The 19,402-nt window shown below is 45.0% G+C and overlaps 1 protein-coding gene across 4 annotated transcripts in view; it reads right to left on the bottom strand.

The window, feature by feature from the left end:
* The window catches only part of LOC137429660 (oxysterol-binding protein-related protein 6-like), a 186,872-nt gene that overhangs the window by 10,037 nt on the left and 157,433 nt on the right, over window positions 1–19,402 (bottom strand). For all 4 annotated transcript variants that reach the window (XM_078779693.1, XM_078779695.1, XM_078779694.1 and 1 more), the window contains 6 exons: window positions 17,010–17,140; window positions 14,827–14,940; window positions 9,973–10,101; window positions 6,683–6,746; window positions 6,114–6,376; window positions 5,480–5,617 (listed from right to left, as the gene is read on the bottom strand). In XM_078779693.1, the coding sequence (XP_078635819.1) occupies window positions 5,480–5,617; window positions 6,114–6,376; window positions 6,683–6,746; window positions 9,973–10,101; window positions 14,827–14,940; window positions 17,010–17,140 (839 nt within the window). The remainder of the gene's footprint in view (window positions 1–5,479; window positions 5,618–6,113; window positions 6,377–6,682; window positions 6,747–9,972; window positions 10,102–14,826; window positions 14,941–17,009; window positions 17,141–19,402) is intronic.

The following is a 19,402-nucleotide window of genomic DNA, read 5'->3' as shown; positions in this document are numbered from 1 at the left end:
ACTAATGGACAATTATATGTATATGTGATTGGTTCCTGAGTTCCATTATGATGAGCCATCATAGCCACAGATGGGAGCACTAAACAGGCCAACAGAGACATGAAAATGTAGTACATAAAAGCCCAAATTCAAAGGAAAACCCTAATTCACAACTTAACCAACTTAGCTTTTGGTCACAACTTAATGATTGTGTTGCATGCCCTCCCGATGAGCCCACATAATGGCGAAACCATGGTCGGTGGCTCTGCTTTCCTTTACTTGTGACTTTCTAAAAGACATTGGTGGCTGAAGCCTTCCAGAATTGGAAGCGAAGAGGTGGTGCGCAAAACGTTTAGCAATGTTGCTTTCGGCCTGGAAGGGCTGTTTATGTGATATCTATATATATATCTGTGCAGCGTCTGTCCTGTGTTGTCACTGAACTACTTTCTCAAACTTTTGTGAAATCGTACCAAACTTCTGGTATGCACATATCTCTCCCGTCGGTATGTCCTAAGGGTATTTTTTTTGAAAACATTTCCAATTTTTTTTTGGGGGAATTTTTTGGGGAATGTTTTTTTTTCAACTTCAATTGTTTATAAAAAGTAATATCACATATATTACAAATACATTTGTGCAAAATAATTGTTTGAATTATGATTGGTTTAAGCCATGACAAAACGGCAACTCAGGTACAGTCATTTATCTATATATCTACACATCTGGGCGGTGTCTGTGTTGTCACTTAACGACTCCCTCAAACTTTTGTTTCCGTGGTTGTGAAGTGTTTTTAATAACGTTGTGGTGGTTTTGAATCACGTGGTGGTGAGGTATTTTGAATTATGTGGTGGTGAAGTGTTTTTTAATGACGTGGTGGTGAGGTGTTTTTAATTATGTGGTGGTGAGGTGTTTTGAATTAGTTGGTGATGAGGTGTTTTGAATTACGTGGTGGTGAGGTGTTTTGAATTATGTGGTGGTGAAGTGTTTTTTAATGACGTGGTGGTGAGGTGTTTTTAATTATGTGGTGGTGAGGTGTTTTGAATTAGTTGGTGATGAGGTGTTTTGAATTACGTGGTGATGAGGTGTTTTGAATTACATGGTGGTGAGGTATTTTGAATTATGTGGTGGTGAAGTGTTTTTTAATGATGTGGTGGTGAGGTGTTTTTAATTATGTGGTGGTGAGGTGTTTTGAATTAGTTGGTGATGAGGTGTTTTGAATTACGTGGTGATGAGGTGTTTTGAATTACTTGGTGGTGAGGTGTTTTTATTACGTGTTTTATGGCTGTTAGGTGTTTTTATTACGTGTTTTATGGCTGTGAGGTGTTTTTAATTTCGTGGTGGTGAGGTGTTTTTATTACGTGTTTTATGGCTGTGAGGTGTTTTTAATTTCGTGGTGGTGAGGTGTTTTTATTACGTCTTTTATGGCTGTGAGGTGTTTTTATTGCGTGTTTTATGGCTGTGAGGTGTTCTAAATTACTTGGTGGTGAGGTGTTTTGAATTACGTGGTGGTGAGGTGTAATCGTCCCAAACTTCCAGTCTGCACCTACCCCTCCCCTATGTATGTGCGGAGGGGTTCTTTCTTGAAAAAAAAACATTCAACCGAAATCTTCAACCTAAATTGCCTATTAAAATGTAATATCACAAACACAACAAATACATTTGTACAAAATAATTGTTTGTATTATGATTGGTGAAAATCATGACAACACAGCAACTCAGGTACAGTCATTATCCTCAGCTAAAATAAGCCCGTTCCTCAGTAACGACGCTTGGTGAGGCGAGCGCAGCGAGCCGAGCTCTATTATAACAAGATATGTATATATATATATATATATACATATCTTGTTATAATAGAGCAAACGTATATGGTTCGCTATGTATGTATGTATGTATGTATGTATGTATGTATGTATGTATGTATGTATGTATGTATGTATGTTTATATGCGACGAAAAGGTCTTTTTCTTCTTCAAATAAAATTACCACCCTCTTAATTAACCCTCTTAATTGCGTTAAGACTGCTGTAGTGGGGCAACTTAGCATAACAATTGTGCATTTTGTGAGGAAAGCACCAAATTTGGCACACTAGTAGACTATCATATTATGAAAAGATCTGGATATTGGGCCATCTCAGATTCAGAGATTTGATTTTTGCAAGATTTCGATTCGATTGGGATCGAAGAGAACACCTTCTTCGTCTTCCGTACAGTGAAGTTGCCAGCCCTGAATTATCTGGCTACATCTGGGTGCTTCATTGGGAGTGCGACCATGTCCCTCAGGTGAACAGGGACCCACCTGGCATAGTGTGTGTGGTCTAAGGCATGGGACCAATTCCGTCAGGGCATCAAGGTACATCGTGAATGAAGCCTGCCGCAGAGAACGCACGTAGACCAGTACCAACATCTCTAGTTCCAGCACAGTTGCCCAGTACTGAAAGTTGGGAATGTCTTCTCCTCTCTGGTGACACCAGTCTTCGAACTCAGGCAGGTCTTCTGCATCATCAGCATATGTCATACAGTGGCGTTCATACGCACGGTGTTGCAGGATGTGCAGTGCCGCTGCAGTGATTTGATGAGCTCTTCTTGTGCGGTTGACGTGGGCAGCTCGCAGGAAGGAGTCGGCCGTCCCTGGCGTTGCAATCTCAGCTTGCAAATCTGCAAAATCTGCAAATCTTGCAAAAATCAAATCTCTGAATCTGAGATGGCCCAATATCCAGATCTTTTCATAATATGATAGTCTACTAGTGTGCCAAATTTGGTGCTTTCCTCACAAAATGCACAATTATTATGCTATATTTAGCTTAGCTGCCGGACTACTGAGACCCCTCAGACCTTTTACGACCCTTTAATTCCCCCAAGACCCTTGAGACCACCAAGACCCCCAAAGACCCAACATACCCTGAAGATCGCAAAGACCCAAAACACCCCGAAGACCCAAAACACCCCGAAGACTCAAAACACCCCGAATACCCAAAACACCCAGAATACCCAAAACACCCCGAAGACCCAAAACACCCCGAAGACCCAAAACACCCCGAAGACCTAAAACACCCCAAAGACCCAAAACACCCCGAAGACCCAAAACACCCCGAAGACCCAAATCACCCAGAAGACCCAAAACATCCCGAAGACCCAAAACACACCGAAGACCCAAAACAGATCGAAGATACAAAACACCCAGAAGACCCAAAACACCCAGAAGACCCAAAACACCCCGAAGACCCAAAACACCCAGAAGACCCAAAACATCCTGAAGACCCAAAACACACCGAAGACCCAAAACAGACCGAAGATACAAAACACCCAGAAGACCCAAAACACCCAGAAGACCCTAAACATCCCGAAGACCCAAAACACCCAGAAGACCCCCAAAACACCCAGAAGACCCAAAACACCCAGAAGACCCAAAACATCCCGAAGACCCAAAACACACCGAAGACTCAAAACACACCAAAGACCCAAAACATACCGAAGACCCAAAACATACCGAAGACCCAAAACACCCCGAAGACCCAAAACACCCCGAAGACCCAAAACACCCCGAAGAGCCAAAACACCCCGAAGACCCAAAACACCCCGAAGACCCAAAACACCCCGAAGACCCAAAACACCCTGAAGACCCAAAACACCCCGAAGACCTAAAACACCTCGAAGACCCAAAACACCCCTGACCCCGAAGGCCAAAAAGACCCCGAAGACGCAAAATACCCCGAAGACCAAAAATACCCCGAAGACCAAAAATGCCCTGAAGACCCGAAAGACCCCGAAGCCCCAAAAGACCTTTAAAGACCAAGAAGAACCAAAAGAACCTTAAGACCCAAAAGCCCCTGAAGACCCCGAAGACCCAAAAGACACCGAAGACCCTTAAGACCCAAAAGCTTCTGAAGAAACCAAAGACCCAAAACACCTCAAAGACCCAAAATACCCTTAAAGGCCCAGAGGATCCAATAGACCCTGAAGACACAAATGGCCCTGAAGACCCAAAACACAATGAAACCCAAAAGACACCGAAATGGTCAAAGATGCCTACCCCTCTGAAACGACGTGTGGTGAGGCGCGCGGAGCGCAACATCTGTCCTCGGTTGCAACACTCACTACCGAGTTCCAAACTGCATCTGGAAGCAACGTCAACATAACAACTGTTCGTCGGGAGCTTCATGAAATGGGGTTCTATGGCTGAGCAGCCGCACACAAGCCTAAGATCGTCATGAGCAATGCCAAGCATCAGCTGGAGTGGTGTAAAGCTCGCCGCCATTGGACTCTGGAGCAGTGGAAACGCGTTCTCTTGAGTGATGAATCACGCTTCATCATCTGGCAGTCCAACGGACGAATCTGGGTTTGGCGGATGCCAGGAGAACGCTACCTGCCCGATTGCATAGTACCAACTGTAAAGTTTGGTGGAGGAGGAATAATGGTCTGTGTCTGTTTTTCATGGTTCGGGCTAGGCCCCTTAGTTCCAGTGAAGAGAAATCTTAACGCTACAGCATACAATAATAATAATAATAATAATAATAATAATAATGCATTTATTTTATATAGCGCTTTTCAGGGAGCCCAAAGACGCTTTGACAGAGTGCAAAACATAATGCATAGCAAAACATAAAAACAATTGCAAAAAACAAGAATCAATAGGGAAATATTCAAAGCAAAAAGGAGGGAGAAGGAGAAGAGATAGTCAGGGGTTAAATGCTGTGGGTTAAATGTTGAATGCAGTGTTGAACAGGTGGGTCTTGAGTGATGTTTTGAATGTGGTGAGTGAGGAGGAGTCTCTGATGGTGTGAGGTAGTGAGTTCCAGAGGGTGGGAGCAGCGATGGAGAAGGCCCTGTCCCCCCAGGATCTGAATTTGGTCCGGATGGGGGGGGGGGGGGGGGGGGGTCAGGAGGTTGGTACCAGCAGAGCGGAGGTTGCGGTTGGGAGTGTGTCTGGAGTGGAGGTCAGCCAGGTAGGATGGGGGGAATGATGACAACAATGACATTCTAGACGATTGTGTGCTTCCAACTTTGTGGCAACAGTTTGTGGAAGGCCCTTTTCTGTTTCAGCATGACAATGCTCCCGTGCACAAAGCGAAGTCCATACAGAAATGGTTTGTCGAGATCAGTGTGGAAGAACTTGACTGGCCTGCACAGAGCCCTGACCTCAACCCCATCGAACACTTGTGGGATGAATTGGAACGCTGACTGCGAGCCAGGCCTCATCGCCCAACATCGGTGCCCAACCTCACTAATGCTCTTGATGCTGAATGGAAGCAAATCCACACAGTAATGTTCCAACATCTAATGGAAAGCCTTCCCAGAGGAGTGGAGGCTGTTATAGCAGCGAGGGGGGGGGGGGGGGGGGGGACCAACTCCATATTAATGCCTATGATTTTGGAATGAGATGTTCGATGAGCACATACGGGTGTGAGGTTTGGGTGTCCACATACTTTTGGCCATATAGTATATACGATATCTTTACAAAGAAAATACTTGCAGAAACTGGTATTACGCCATGATGTAACTCTTACTTGCTCGGCAATAAATCGGAAGGCACGATCCTCACGTTCACACTCGTAGGTCTCACCCAGGAATGGGTTAAAAGGCTTGCAAGTGGCACGTGTGGCAGTGCAGGAATACAGTGATACAGCAAATGCTGCAACAAGCACCTGCAGGGTGCAGGGAGGGAAGAATAAAGATACAGTCAATTCTCGCTTAACGTTGTAGTTACAATCTTGAAAAGTGTGACGTGTACTGAAACAACTGTAAGCGAATCCAATTTCCCAATAAGAATGAATGTAAATAGGGGGTTAGGTTCCAGGGAAATTTTTATTGTCAGATAAAAGACATTATTTACATATAGAGTATAAGTTTTAAATAATTTTAAACAAACAATTGAATATCATCATCGAGATGCTTTTTATGCCTCCGCTAGGCACTCCGAAGATGACATTTGGGGCGATAACTCTTCGTCGTCAGCCTCTCCTTGCTTTCCCAGGTGGTTAGCATACCTCAGTCAATGTTCTGTTGATTTCCTCAAAAAATATTTTTTTACTCAACCCCCAAATTGAATTGATCGAAGCAATAATTTCTGCAAAATACTGAAATTAAATTTTTTTTTTTTTTGGTGAACTGTGGCATGCTTCTCAGGTGTCCTATACACACCATGCGCTGCACAGGATCCTCTGTCTCAGCAGCACGGTCTAACAGGTCACTGTACTCCAATTCCTCACAGAGGTGCTGCAGAGTATTGAGTGGTTCGTTGAGCTCCACAGGCATGGTAACGCGAGACAAATCCTTGCCCACGTTCCGACGCAGCACATCCCACAATGCAATCGTGCTGTGATCTGGTGCCATTGCAGGAAGCTCTGTGCGCCGGCCGGTGCGGAAGGGACTCACATCGTCTGAGCATCCAGACAGTGGGCGCACTAGAAAAGTGGGGAAGGGTGGTGGTCGAGGAGGGGATCAAAAGATAGATATAATTTTGAGTTGTAGATGCTAGGACAACAAATTTAAAGAGTATTGTACAATATAGTAATTGATCAATCCCCTGCTGGTAAATAAAACACCAGTCAGTTGATAAGTGTTGTCCTATTTGCCTCAACAATATGCAAAGGGAAAAAATAAATAAAACCAAAGTGGAAAAAGTGGAAAGTTGAGTTAGTGCTTGATGTGAGAAATCATGGAGATAGGATGTAAGAAATTATGCAAGCTCTGTGGATTGTTGGGCACACATGAAGAACCATGACGTCCTTCTTCGGCAAGGTCACTAATGCTGGAAGCATCATCTTCAGAGCCCTTAGAATAAAAGAGAAGGAAACTGCTTGGAGGGGCAATAGAACAAAATCTCAGGCAAAATATTTCAATTTATTCTTTCATAAGATTACCCACAACAGAATGACAATAAATATATTGAAACTCAAAATTAATATAGCAAAATGTCCTGCAAGTAATCTATATAATAATATGCTTGACAGTGCGTGTGTGTGACATTCTGTTCCACCCATTGGTTGATCACATAGCCTGACTCCACCCACAATTTATACTTGGAAAATAATTTCATACGGTCGTTATGTTGGTGCTTCCTGCTATGCGAAGCCAAAGACGTCTTCAGAGCTGTCATATTCACGATCGCCATGCCCTCCCTATAAGTTTTCCCTTCATTCTAAAATGACCAAGGTGACAGCTAAAAGGCCAATAGGCATCACAGGCCTTGGGAAGATTAGCCCTAGTGATTGAGGCAGTTGTCTGTTATCTTATACACCACTCAAATAACTATGTGTCATTCTCTTAAGCAGGGCTTGAACTCCTGTCATTATCGAAGTTATTGCTCCAAGGTCATCATTCACTTTTATCGATGTGCATACAGTACTGTATATGCACCAGGCAAAGGATGATTGGTTTCGGGTGGTTTAATGGCACATGTCGTTTCCGCATATCTCGTGGGGTTATGAGTTGGACAGGTAACCGTGACGGGTCGGGGTTTGAAGCCTTGAAGTGGGGAGGGGATTGACACCTTTGGGTTGGGAGGAGGAGTTAAGGATTGTGGGTTAGGGTGGGGGTTGAGGAGCTGTGGTGTTTGTGGAGAAGGGGAGCTGAAAGCTTGAAGTGGGGAAAGGATTGACACTTTAGGACTGCGAGGGGGAGGGTGAGGACTTGGGTTTGGGGAGGGGAGAACAAGAATGGGACAGAGTTAGCATGGGAAGTTGAGGCTTTGGGGAGTGAGGGATGAGGAGTTGTGGTTGGGTGGCTCGAGTCTGAAGGCTTGGAGTGGAGAGGAGGAGGTTGAGGACTTGGGGTTTGTGAGGGCGAGTTGAGGACCTGAAGTCACAATTTACATTACGGGTCCCTGCTATTACATAGGATAAAATTCTCAGATGAGAGCATCAAAAATAATGGTTTGGCCTATTTGGTGTTCGCATTGGAGTGCTTCGCTCATGCTGCTGTGAACCCAGGTTTAAATCCCACATACTATGTTTAATTGTTTGTTGTCTGCTAAAACTGCTACATTTTCAACGGACGTCATCAATCCCACCCTATCATGGGGTTGGCTGTGGGAGAATTGTTTGGCTCAATTCCTTCAGGAATCAGCTGACGAGGCCTGACTTTCAACTGGAACTGAATAGGGCAAGAATTTGCAATTTGTTCAGCATGCAGGTGAACTCACCTACTTTTCGTGTCACCATGGGATTTTTAATGTTATTATTGCCTGCCCATAGGACACCCAGCTTAAAGTCCAACTGAGGGATGGCACCACCAAAGGTGGACGGAGGTTATGTTTTCATCCCTGTCTGTCTGTTTGTCTTTGCACAGAATATCTGAAAAAGTTGTGGATGGGTAATGGCAAAAGGTGGTGGATGAGTTGGTTAGATTGGAGTTTGTGAGGAACAAGTTGAACAAGAACAAGATGAGTTACAGGAACAAGCTGATAAATTTTGGTTCAGGTCCGAATCCAGATATGGCCTATCAGTGGATACAAAACGTAAACTGTTCAGCCTGGCAGAGGTATGCACTCTACTGAGTACCGTTCTAGGTCCATATGTTATACTAGCAGAGGTACCCGGCTTTGCACGGGAGTGGGAGGAGGAGGGGAGGGGGAAGAGGAGGGGAGGGGAACGGGGGGGAGGGGGGAGGGGGAAGCGGGGGAGGAGGAGGGGAGGGGGAAGAGGAGGGGAGGGGAATGGGGGGGAGGGGGAAGGGGGGGGAGGGGGGAGGGGAAGGGGGGAGGGAAGGGTGCGGGGGTGCCCAGGGGAAGAAGGGCCCCTCCCCTCCCCCTCCCCCCCTTTCCCCTCCCCCCCCCTCCCCTCCCCCCTTCCCCCTCCCCCTTCCCCCTCCCCCTCCCCCCCTCCCATCCCCTTCCCCCTCGTTCCCCTCCCCTTCTCTTCCCCCTCCCCTCCTCCTCCCCCTTCACACCAGGGGGGTTGACTCAGCCTGTCATCCCACCGAGGTCGGAAGTCGGAACTCATTGTCGTCAAATAAATGTAGCCTGTATGTTTCACTCTTTGTCACATGCCGTTGGTCCCATGTCAATCGGATGAAGTTGAAAAATTAACGTTACGAAGGTTCTCTGGGACGTACTGATTCCGAATAATGAAGTTGAAAAATTAACGTTCCGAAATACGCTAATTACGCTAACAGAAGCGCTGGAGGGAGCACTGCGCTCCCTCCCTTAGATTCCCTCCCTCTTCTGCTAGCGCTAATTACGCGTAACACACTAATTTTAAAACCCGAAGTTTTTTTAATTTTAAGGTGTGCTGTAGTCAGAAGCGCTAGAAGCGCTGCGCTCCCTCCCTTCGAATCCCTCTCTCTTCTGCTAGTGCTAATAATACGCTAATTTTAAAACCCGAAATTTTTTAAATGTTTATGTCTCCGTGACATTCCTGGGACCCATCCCGAGTCGAACAGTACTTTCCGCTCGCAAATCCGTCCACGGGTTCTCGAGATCTTAGAGATCATAGATAGATCAGGATACAGACACAGAGGCCAACTCTACTTTATATATATAGATGTGTACAAGTTCTTCTTTGAGTCTCAGATTACTGTTAAAGATATAAAAGAATCATTCTTATCTTAAAGCAGTACAATATTGTGCAGTGATGAAAGGCCTATATACAAACAGTATACCACCGTTTAGAGGTCATTTTTCCCCGCAAGGCGGGGGTTGGCCTTTTCGGGGACCGTGGTAGTTGTTGTTTTTTGGTCCCCTTTTTGAAGCAATGTTTTACGGCCGGATGCCCTTCCTGACGCCAACCCTTTTTGCCGCCTTCAACGACAAACAGGGAATTACCAGTGAACTGGTACTCAATTAGCCGACCTCGGAAGGATGACAGGCTGAGTCAACCCCCCCTGGCATTAATTCGGCTATCGACCGAGATTCGAACCCAGGATCCTAGGATCCTAAGCCGGCACCCTAGCCGCTAGCCCAACACCAGGGATTCTCCCTAACAAGTATATTCTCCCTAATTTCAAACCCTGAACCCTGACCTAGAAAGTGCTCTTCATGACCTGTTTCTTCTAATCTTACCTCATTTTCAGAAGAGCTGGACGATCGCAGAACTTCAAGTGCATCAAAGAACTCGCACTCTGTAACAGATACTTGGCTGTCGGACAGCTGCGCCAACAGGGGAGGCCCCGTACGAGGTCTATCCAGGGGCTAGAATGCCAGGGAAGGTAAAACCAGCATGGTCATACAGTGAGTTAGTGTTCATCAACATATCAAGTTGAGCTAGAAAGCAACTGAAAATGCAAAGCCAGTCTGCGTCCATTTATATTCAAACGTCTTCTTCTTCTTCTTCCATATGTTCAAAATAATGAAAACAGTTTAAAAACTAGAAAGAGCAATCAGAGATTCCAGACCCTCGCCAGGACGCGTTTTCTGTGGTTTTTAAGGCTTTTGTGTTAAAACAAATATGGCGGCCGAACAACGTGACCAATGACATCATCATTACTTTTTTTTCTCCACCAATTTATCCCTAGATGACACAAGAAATTTCATCTTGATCTGATGAAGTTTTGTACTTGTCCAATTACGACGTCACAATGGAGGCACCTATGACATCATCATTAACATATGTTATTCCCCATGGAGAGTTCTTTACAATGAGCCATGCCTCTATTCTTTCCATGCAGCGCTTTTGGAGATATAGAGGTGCAAAGTTTTTTTTCCCCCAAGATGGCGCCCATACCACGTGACCTATGATGTCATAAAAAAAAATATACAGGTGGAGTTGCACCTATGGTGAAAACTTCCTGTCAATCGGACCAGCGGTTGCAGAGAAAAATCATATTTATTCTGTGCAGACAAAGAGACAGACAAACAAACAAACAAAAAAATGCAAAATGAAAATTGATGATTTTGTGCAGCCTTGACCTTTGAGCTTTAGATCTAAAAAATAAAAATAAATCAACTTCTCGCTTTTGATTGGTGAACCAATTCTGTGATGCAATATGCAAATTCTAAAAATTTCAGGTCAATCAGATGAAAATTGATGATGTTAGGTGACGCTGACGTTTGACCTTTTGACAAAATTATTAACTTGCCTTCTCCATATTATCATAACTAGCAACGGTACCCGCCCTACGGGCGGGGCTTCAATTGGGAGGCCCAAATTAAAAGGCAAAATATCAGAAGGCTTTTTTTTTTTTAAACGATTCATATAAACATCCGTTGAATCAAATCACAAGCAAATCATCAAAATGTAAACAGTATTTGTAGCATTTCAATAAAAGCCACATCACTGTTCATATCGGTAAATATTATTCCATCGTGTTTGGAAAAAATGAAAAATTGGAAAACTTGGAAAAAAAATACAGCCTATTTTACTCCAGGGGGTCCCAGGAATACCCACCCAAAATATCGGTGCGATCGGTTGAGCCGTTTTTGCGGTACCTTCGAACTGACGGATGGACATTTGGTGAATTATCGTACGATAAAGCTTTGGTAAAAATGTGATGACAAAATTCAAATGGAAGAAAGTTATGGCTCGGACACAGACACATGGACACAAACACAAACACACACACGGACACACACACATGGGCACATACACACACACACACGGACGGACACAGGGACACACACACACACATAGACGCACACACGGGCACATACACACACGGGGACACACACGGACGCACACACAGGCACATACACACACACGTACATACACGGACGCGCGCGCACACACACCCACGGACGCACACACACAGAGTCACACATACACACATGGACACACACACACGGACACACCGGCACATGCACACACACACCCGCACACACACACACACACACGGACACACACACACGGACACAAAAGTGATTACAAAACCCGGCTCCTGCTGTGCACAGGACGGGCTATAAGTACTTTGTTGTAAAACACCAAATGGAGGAATTCCACTTATGGGAGAGGAGCAACGAAATGGGAGGAAATGGAGCAGTGGTTGTCGTTTCGTATGGAGCTTGTGGCTGCTAGTTGCATCATTTCCTGCAAGTGTGGCTGTGCTGCTGATGCAGTGCCTCTGTTTCCAGTAAGCTGGTACGAATTTTGGCGACTTCGGAAGGAAGACAGGCTGAATCAACCCACCTGATGGTATTTAACGGCATGACAGTTCAACCTCAGGACCCTAATATCTTAAGCCAGCCAATGGGGTAGTCAGGTAGTGGGAAGACAGGTGGGAGGTGAGGGTGGAGGCATAACAAAAGAACAAATTTCCATCACTAAATTTTCATCATGTTAGGCAAAAGGATGACGTTTGAAGTTTCCAGATTTCTGTCACCTTGAGCTGTCTAATCTGGGTTTGATGCGTTAATCGATTATAAAGACTCATTCTTGTGCCTTGCAGGTTAGGATAGGCCACATCATCAGGTTAGGGTAGGTTGCATCATCAGGTTAGGATAGGCCGCATCATCAGGTTAGGATAGGCCACATCATCAGGTTAGGATAGGCTGCATCATCAGATTAGGATAGGCCGCATCATCAGGTTAGGAAAGTTTGCATCATCAGGTTAGGATAGGCCGCATCATCAGGTTAGGATAGGCCACATCATCAGGTTAGGAAAGTCTGCATCATCAGGTTAGGATAGGCCGCAGCATCAGGTTAGGATAGGCCGCAGCATCAGGTTAGGATAGGCCGCATCATCAGGTTAGGAAAGTCTGCATCATCAGGTTAGGATAGGCCGCATCATCAGGTTAGGATAGGCCGCATCATCAGGTTAGGATAGGCCACATCATCAGGTTAGGATAGGCCGCATCATCAGGTTATGAAAGTCTGCATCATCAGGTTAGGATAGGCCGCATCATCAGATTAGGATAGGCCGCATCATCAGGTTAGGAAAGTCTGCATCATCAGGTTAGGATAGGCCGCATCATCAGGTTAGGATAGGCCGCATCATCAGGTTAGGATAGGCCGCATCATCAGGTTAGGATAGGCCGCATCATCAGGTTAGGATAGGCCACATCATCAGGTTAGGATAGGCCGCATCATCAGGTTAGGATAGGCCGCATCATCAGGTTAGGATAGGCCGCATCATCAGGTTAGGATAGGCCGCATCATCAGGTTAGGATAGGCCGCATCATCAGGTTAGGATAGGCCGCATCATCAGGTTAGGATAGGCCGCATCATCAGGTTAAGATAGGCCGCATCATCAGGTTAGGATAGGCCGCATCATCAGGTTAGGATAAGCCGTATGTTCGATAGACATCCAAGTGGGCATCAACTCTACTCGTATTCACTGATGGGTGCCAAATATTCCATCTGTCGTTTTTAAGAGTCGGCCATTGTATGCCAACACCTTAGCCAAATAGCACATTCTTGCTCTAACCTACAGGGGACACTGGGTCAGTACCATAGGTGCACCCTCAGCATATGAAGTGGCCCAGAGTCAAGTGTTACAAATGAAACAAGCATTCTGAGTATTGCGCTGCAATACATGTCCCCTACCAAAGTTCAAAGTGCCATAACTTTGTCAAAAATGATCGAATATGCAAATTTATGCACGGTTGATGCTGGTTTTCAAACTTGATCTGAGGTATGCTGAGACAAGTGTGTCACGCCTCGCCTCGTTCATAAGCCCGCAAGGTCGCTCCGTGGAGCGGCCTGCACGTATTGCACTGTGTGAATTATATAAATTATTACCAACTCACGGACTGAGGTACTAGCGATTCAAGAGATATCCATTTTTAAAATATCTTCGTTTAATTAACGATATCTGCCAAACCACGTGCCCTATCGCAAATTTCAAAAGGACATTTTAGTAGACTGACATGCTGAACAGATCTGTGAAGTTTCCCCTCGATTGGATCAAAAATTAGGGAGGGGCTCGGTTTTAAAGGTTCATGCTTAAAAACGTCATAACTCTGAAACCATCAGTAATTTATTATATTTTCCGGTTCACGATCAATGATCGATGTGTATATATATGTTGCTCGGCTTGGCTCCGCTCCTCCGGAAAGCACGCGCTGTGTCGCGCTGTTGACGTTCGCGAGACGAGGCTGAGAACGTGCAGTGCGGCTTGAGGAGAACTCGAGAATAAACAAGAGATATCCATTAAAAAAAAAAATTTTCGTTTAATTAACGATATCTGCCAAACCACGTGCCCTATCGCAAATTCCAAAAGGACATTTTAGTGCTGAACAGATCTGTGAAGTTTCCCCTCGATTGGATCAAAAATGAGGGAGGAGCTCGGTTTTAAAGGTTCATGCTTAAAAACGTCATAACCCTGAAACCATGTGACGCATGACGTCATGCTCGCTGTTCGTCATGATTATGCGATTCTGCCTGCAAAGTTTGGCCTCGATCTGTTCAGCCGTTGCAGAGAAAAAGGGGTTTTCGTGTTTTCACGAAAAACAATATGGCGACCGAACCACGTGACCTGTGACCTGATAATTACCATTAAAATATTCTACAGACCGAGTCCATCATATGGTGAAAATGTTATCTCAATCGGTCCTATTATTGCAGAGAAATTGTTTTTTAAAGGAAATTAAAACTTAAAATGGCACTGAGTTAAGGATCATCAGAATTATCAGAATTCCCAAAGTTCAAAGTGCCATAACTTTGTTAAAAATGATCGAAACGTCGTGAAGTTCGAACTTGACCTGTAACTTATCATGAGGAAACTATGTGCCAAGTTTGAAATCATTAGCGTTAAGCGTTTAGAAAAAAAGTCCGGAAAGCTGTTCTTTGTGTGACGGACTGACGGACTGACGGACGGAGGGACGGCGTGCAAACCTATAGTCCCCTCCGGTGTACACCGGTAGGGGACTAATAAGAGAAGAAGGAAATGCCAAAACCACCGAGTGTATTCCTCGCCATGAGTCTGCTTCGGAAAGAGTGCGGTCTTTAGATTGGATCGAAATCTCTACAAAAGCCAAACTCACGCTGTCCAATGGGAGAGGGCTGCCAGGAAGGAAGCTGGAAAGGTGATCCGGAAGTTGGGTTTCCTGGTGAATTCGCTGAAGACGAGCACATAACTCTGCATTCTGGCTCTTCGCCTGCACCATACGCACGTCAACAACATTCAGGTGCGTCAGAACTTCCAAAGGTGTTTATCCACCATTTACAAGATGTAAAAAAACAGAACACTCAATGAAACATAGAAATCAACTTCCTTTAAAAGACGTTTCAATGAAAGAAGAAAGGGGTAAAATTCGAATATAAATAGGGGTAAAATTGTAGTCAATGATACTCTTACAAGAAACTTCAATACAGGAGGATGCCACGAGGCCCGTCAAGCCTACACAATGGTTGCCAACCCATGGTTGTTTAACCATGCTCCATCCTTTTATAAGTTTTAAGTCTTTGGTATGACCCGGTCAGGGTTATGTTCAAACTAGTGATCTAGAGCAGACTCAGAGCAGACTCAGACCACCAAGTCTGGTGAAATCATTGACAACTAAAACAGCACTCGGTAGAGCGCATACCCCCGTCAGACTGAACAGTTTACATCTTGTATCCACTGATGGGGCGGATCTGGATTCAGACCTGAACCAAAAGCTAATTGGCTTGTTCTTGTCGCTTACCTAACTCATCCACCAAGTTTAGTCTCCAAGTCATCGACAACTTTTTGAAATATCAAGCTATATAATCAGTTTTAGCCCAATCTGTCAATGGTGAAGAATCACCTTTAAAATTCTCAGATCTGGATTCGAATCTTCACCAAAATATAATCGATTCGACCTTGTCACACACCAAACATGTCCACCAAGCTTTGTCCGAATCCTTCAAAAACTTTTTGAAATATCAAGCTATATAATCAGTTTTAGCCCAATCTGTCAATGAGGAAGAATCACCTTAAAAATTCTCAGATTCAGATCCAGATCTTCACCAAAATATAATCGATTCGACCTTGTCAAACACCCAACATGTCCACCAAGCTTTGTCTGAATCCTTCCACAACTTTTTGAAATATCATGCTATATAATCAGATTTAGCCCAATCTGTCAAAGGTGAAGAATCACCTTAAAAATTCTTAGATTCAGATCCAGATCTTCACCAAAATATAATCGATTCGACATTGTCAGACACCCAACATGTCCACCAAGTTTTGTCCGAATCCTTCCGCAACTTTTTGAAATATCATGCTATATAATCAGATTTAGCCCAATCTGTCAATGGTGAAGAATCACCTTAAAAATTCTCAGATCCGGATTCGAATCTTCACCAAAATATAATCGATTCGACCGTGTCACACCCCCAACATGTCCACCAAGTTTTGTCTGAATCCTTCCACAACTTTTTGAAATATCATGCTATATAATCAGATTTAGCCCAACCTGTCAAAGGTGAAGAATCGCCTTAAAAATTCTCAGATTCAGATCCAGATCTTCACCAAAATATAATCGATTCGACATTGTCAGACACCCAACATGTCCACCAAGTTTTGTCCGAATCCTTCCGCAACTTTTTGAAATATCAAGCTGTATAATCAGATTTAGCCCAATCTGTCAAAGGTGAAGAATCACCTTAAAAATTCTCAGATTCAGATCCAGATCTTCACCAAAATATAATCGATTCGACATTGTCAGACACCCACCATGTCCACCAAGTTTTGTCCGAATCCTTCCGCAACTTTTTGAAATATCAAGCTGTATAATCAGATTTAGCCCAATCTGTCAAAGGTGAAGAATCACCTTAAAAATTCTCAGATTCAGATCCGGATCTTCACCAAAATCGAACCAGTTCGTCCTTGTCACGTCCCCAGCCTCTCTACCAAATTTTGTCCGAATCCGTCCACAACGTTTCGACATATCCTGTTCACAAACGAACAAAGACAGGTGTGAAAAGATAACCTCATCCACCTTGGTGGCGGAGGTAAAGATGGTGACTTTGCATTGAACCTCAGCATGGTATGAAACACATTTGCATTCTGCGGATGCAGCGGATCATCGGATTATATTCCCCATTACATTTCCCTCCCTGCAATATCTGGCTCCCAAATCTGATCAAAAGGCGATTTCTTTCAGTTCACATTGCACAAATGCCTGTAACCACCATTCCCTTGTGGTTTTTGCATTAATGTGGTGGAAGCGAGTGAACCCCTTAAGGTCCAGTTCTCTGTTACCTGGGCTAGGGATCTGCGTAATGCGAGAGTCTGGGCGTTACCAGGCACCTGGTCACTCTCTGCAGGTAGGAGGCGTCCGCGTTCCCAGCTTGCCTGCAACATCGTCATCACCACCTGCAGGCTGGCATGCACTACCACAGCAAGAGTGCATGATCCGATATCACAGGATGTTCAACGACATGAGCAATGTGTGTGTTACGTTGTGTGACGATTCAAAATGTCTTTTCAGATCAGTTAAGAAAGGGGGGAAACGCTTTCTTCAAGAGGAGTTTTATATACATACATACATACATACATACATACATACATATATATATATATATATATATATATATATATATATATATATATATATATATATATATATATATATATATATATATATATATATATATATATATTGTTGTAGGTGACGGGTCGCGCCTCCCGGCACGGCCGTCCCACGGGTGCAACGCCGGCTGGTTCGACACAGATCTCGGGTTACGCGCCTCTATCGCGATACCAAATTACACCTGTGCCTTGCCAGTTGGGGAGACACCCGTCGCTACAGGTTGGGTTTGTCAGAGACCGAGCGAAGTCTGCCGCAACCTGTAGCCAGTTTGGTTTTAATTACAAATCGAGCGGATTGCTCTTCAATGCGACACAGATGAATGCAGTGCGGCAACTTCCATACGAATCAACCAGATTTAATGGGGGAACATTAGGGTACACAAAACAAGCAAGGCGTTCACGATAACATTATAATTCAACTATGAGTAATAACCCGCTCTTATCTAGGGAGCTATAATTAAGGGTTTCGCGGGGTGACCCTAACGAGATAAACCTTAGGCCTGGACAACATTCATACAAGACAGGGGGGTACTTGGTGGTGTTGATGGACGAGAGGTGAAGATGTGAAAAGGGCGAATGCAGCTCGTAACAAGCCGATGTCGCCAGATTCGAAGGCCCCGCTTGGGCCTGCAGTCTGCCAAATGGCGGCCCGCCCTCTTATCGGCCACGCATCAAGCGTCGCGAAATGGCGGCCACCGGCTCTCCTTATCGGCCACACGATCAGCACGATTTTCCGTTTCTCCCGCTCAATCACGCGCGGAGAGAGCTCTCCGGCGGGAACCCGCCGCGAAGGCCTGTCCACACGCCATCCGCGCATGCGTCTTTTCTGCCTCCTCCCTCGCCCGTGCTCAGCGACTACCTCGGAAGCGCCGCTTCCGGTTTTTGACGGCGCTTGTCGTTTTTGCCCGCTCAATCGCGCTTTCTCACGTCAATCCATTGCCTCGATCATGGCATTGCAACCGAGGCCGGTCTTAATGGAACTTGCACCTTGTTTGATTGTCAAGATGTAATTAAAAGGGAACCGTCTCTTGTACACCACCAATGCACCACACAAAACAGCCTGCTACACCTTCCGACACAAAACTACCATCCCAGTACAGACGATCTATGGTAAACATACATCTAAGAGGGGACCTGAACTAATTCTATATTTAATAAACCACTAAGGGCCATTTCCGCAACACTACCCCCACCTTTCTCCCGAGGCTCTCCCGAGCCTCCACTAGGGGCAGCCCGTGGGAATGGCCCTGTCTAACGTACAGCACAAATCTCCCATTTACTCTAACCCACAACATTGCAAGCACTTAACTCCAAGAAGCAAAGTATCAGTAAGATTGGCATGTCCCTATCCTAGTGTGTCGGATCACTAATCTAACAAACACATCCACACTCTATGCACAATACTTAACATTCTAATTATGCATTTGCGCAGGAGGGCATTCAATGTTACTTTCAACACCAATATTCACATCGGAGCAAGACATTCAGAGTTTCAAAGCTTCTTGACGTGTTCGCTCCTTCACGCCTCCTCCCGGCAGTGTTGTGTCTTCACCCCAGAGGGGTTTCCTTACTTCGTGGCCTTATTGGCCTCTCACCAGGTGAGTTCAGTCGGCCCAGTGGCCTAATCTCACAAAGAGTCCTTCGGCCCACTGAGCCCACAAGACGGCATGAATCTTCGGCTGCAACAGCCCGCAAAAGCACTTTGGCCTCCATGGCCCACAAAAATGCTTCGGCCCACATGGCACACAAAAATGATCCGGCCACATGGCCTACAACCAAGCAGCAGCAGGCAACAAGCCCTGCCTTGGACAGCAGGTGGCACAGTTCTACCGATGGTAAGCAAATGCAGTCTGGAGGCATTCTTGAGGGTGCAAGTGGGGGTGATGACCTCAGCCCAGGCAAAATGAAGAGTACCCTTAACCTTCCTTGCCTGACTTATCTTGGTACGACTTGTTTTAGTATGGTCTTCTTAAAAAGTCCTTTCACATTTTAGCTGACAGGATGGTGTGCTTCTTAATCAATTGTTATCTGTGTGCTCATGACACACTGGTGGCTTCTCTGGC

Source organism: Myxine glutinosa, chromosome 6 (genome assembly GCF_964187855.1).
Source record: "Myxine glutinosa chromosome 6, kmMyxGlut1.1, whole genome shotgun sequence".
Classification (NCBI taxonomy): Eukaryota; Metazoa; Chordata; class Myxini; order Myxiniformes; family Myxinidae; genus Myxine; species Myxine glutinosa.
Note: the sequence above shows the minus strand (reverse complement) of the source record. Positions and strands in the feature narration are given on the sequence as shown.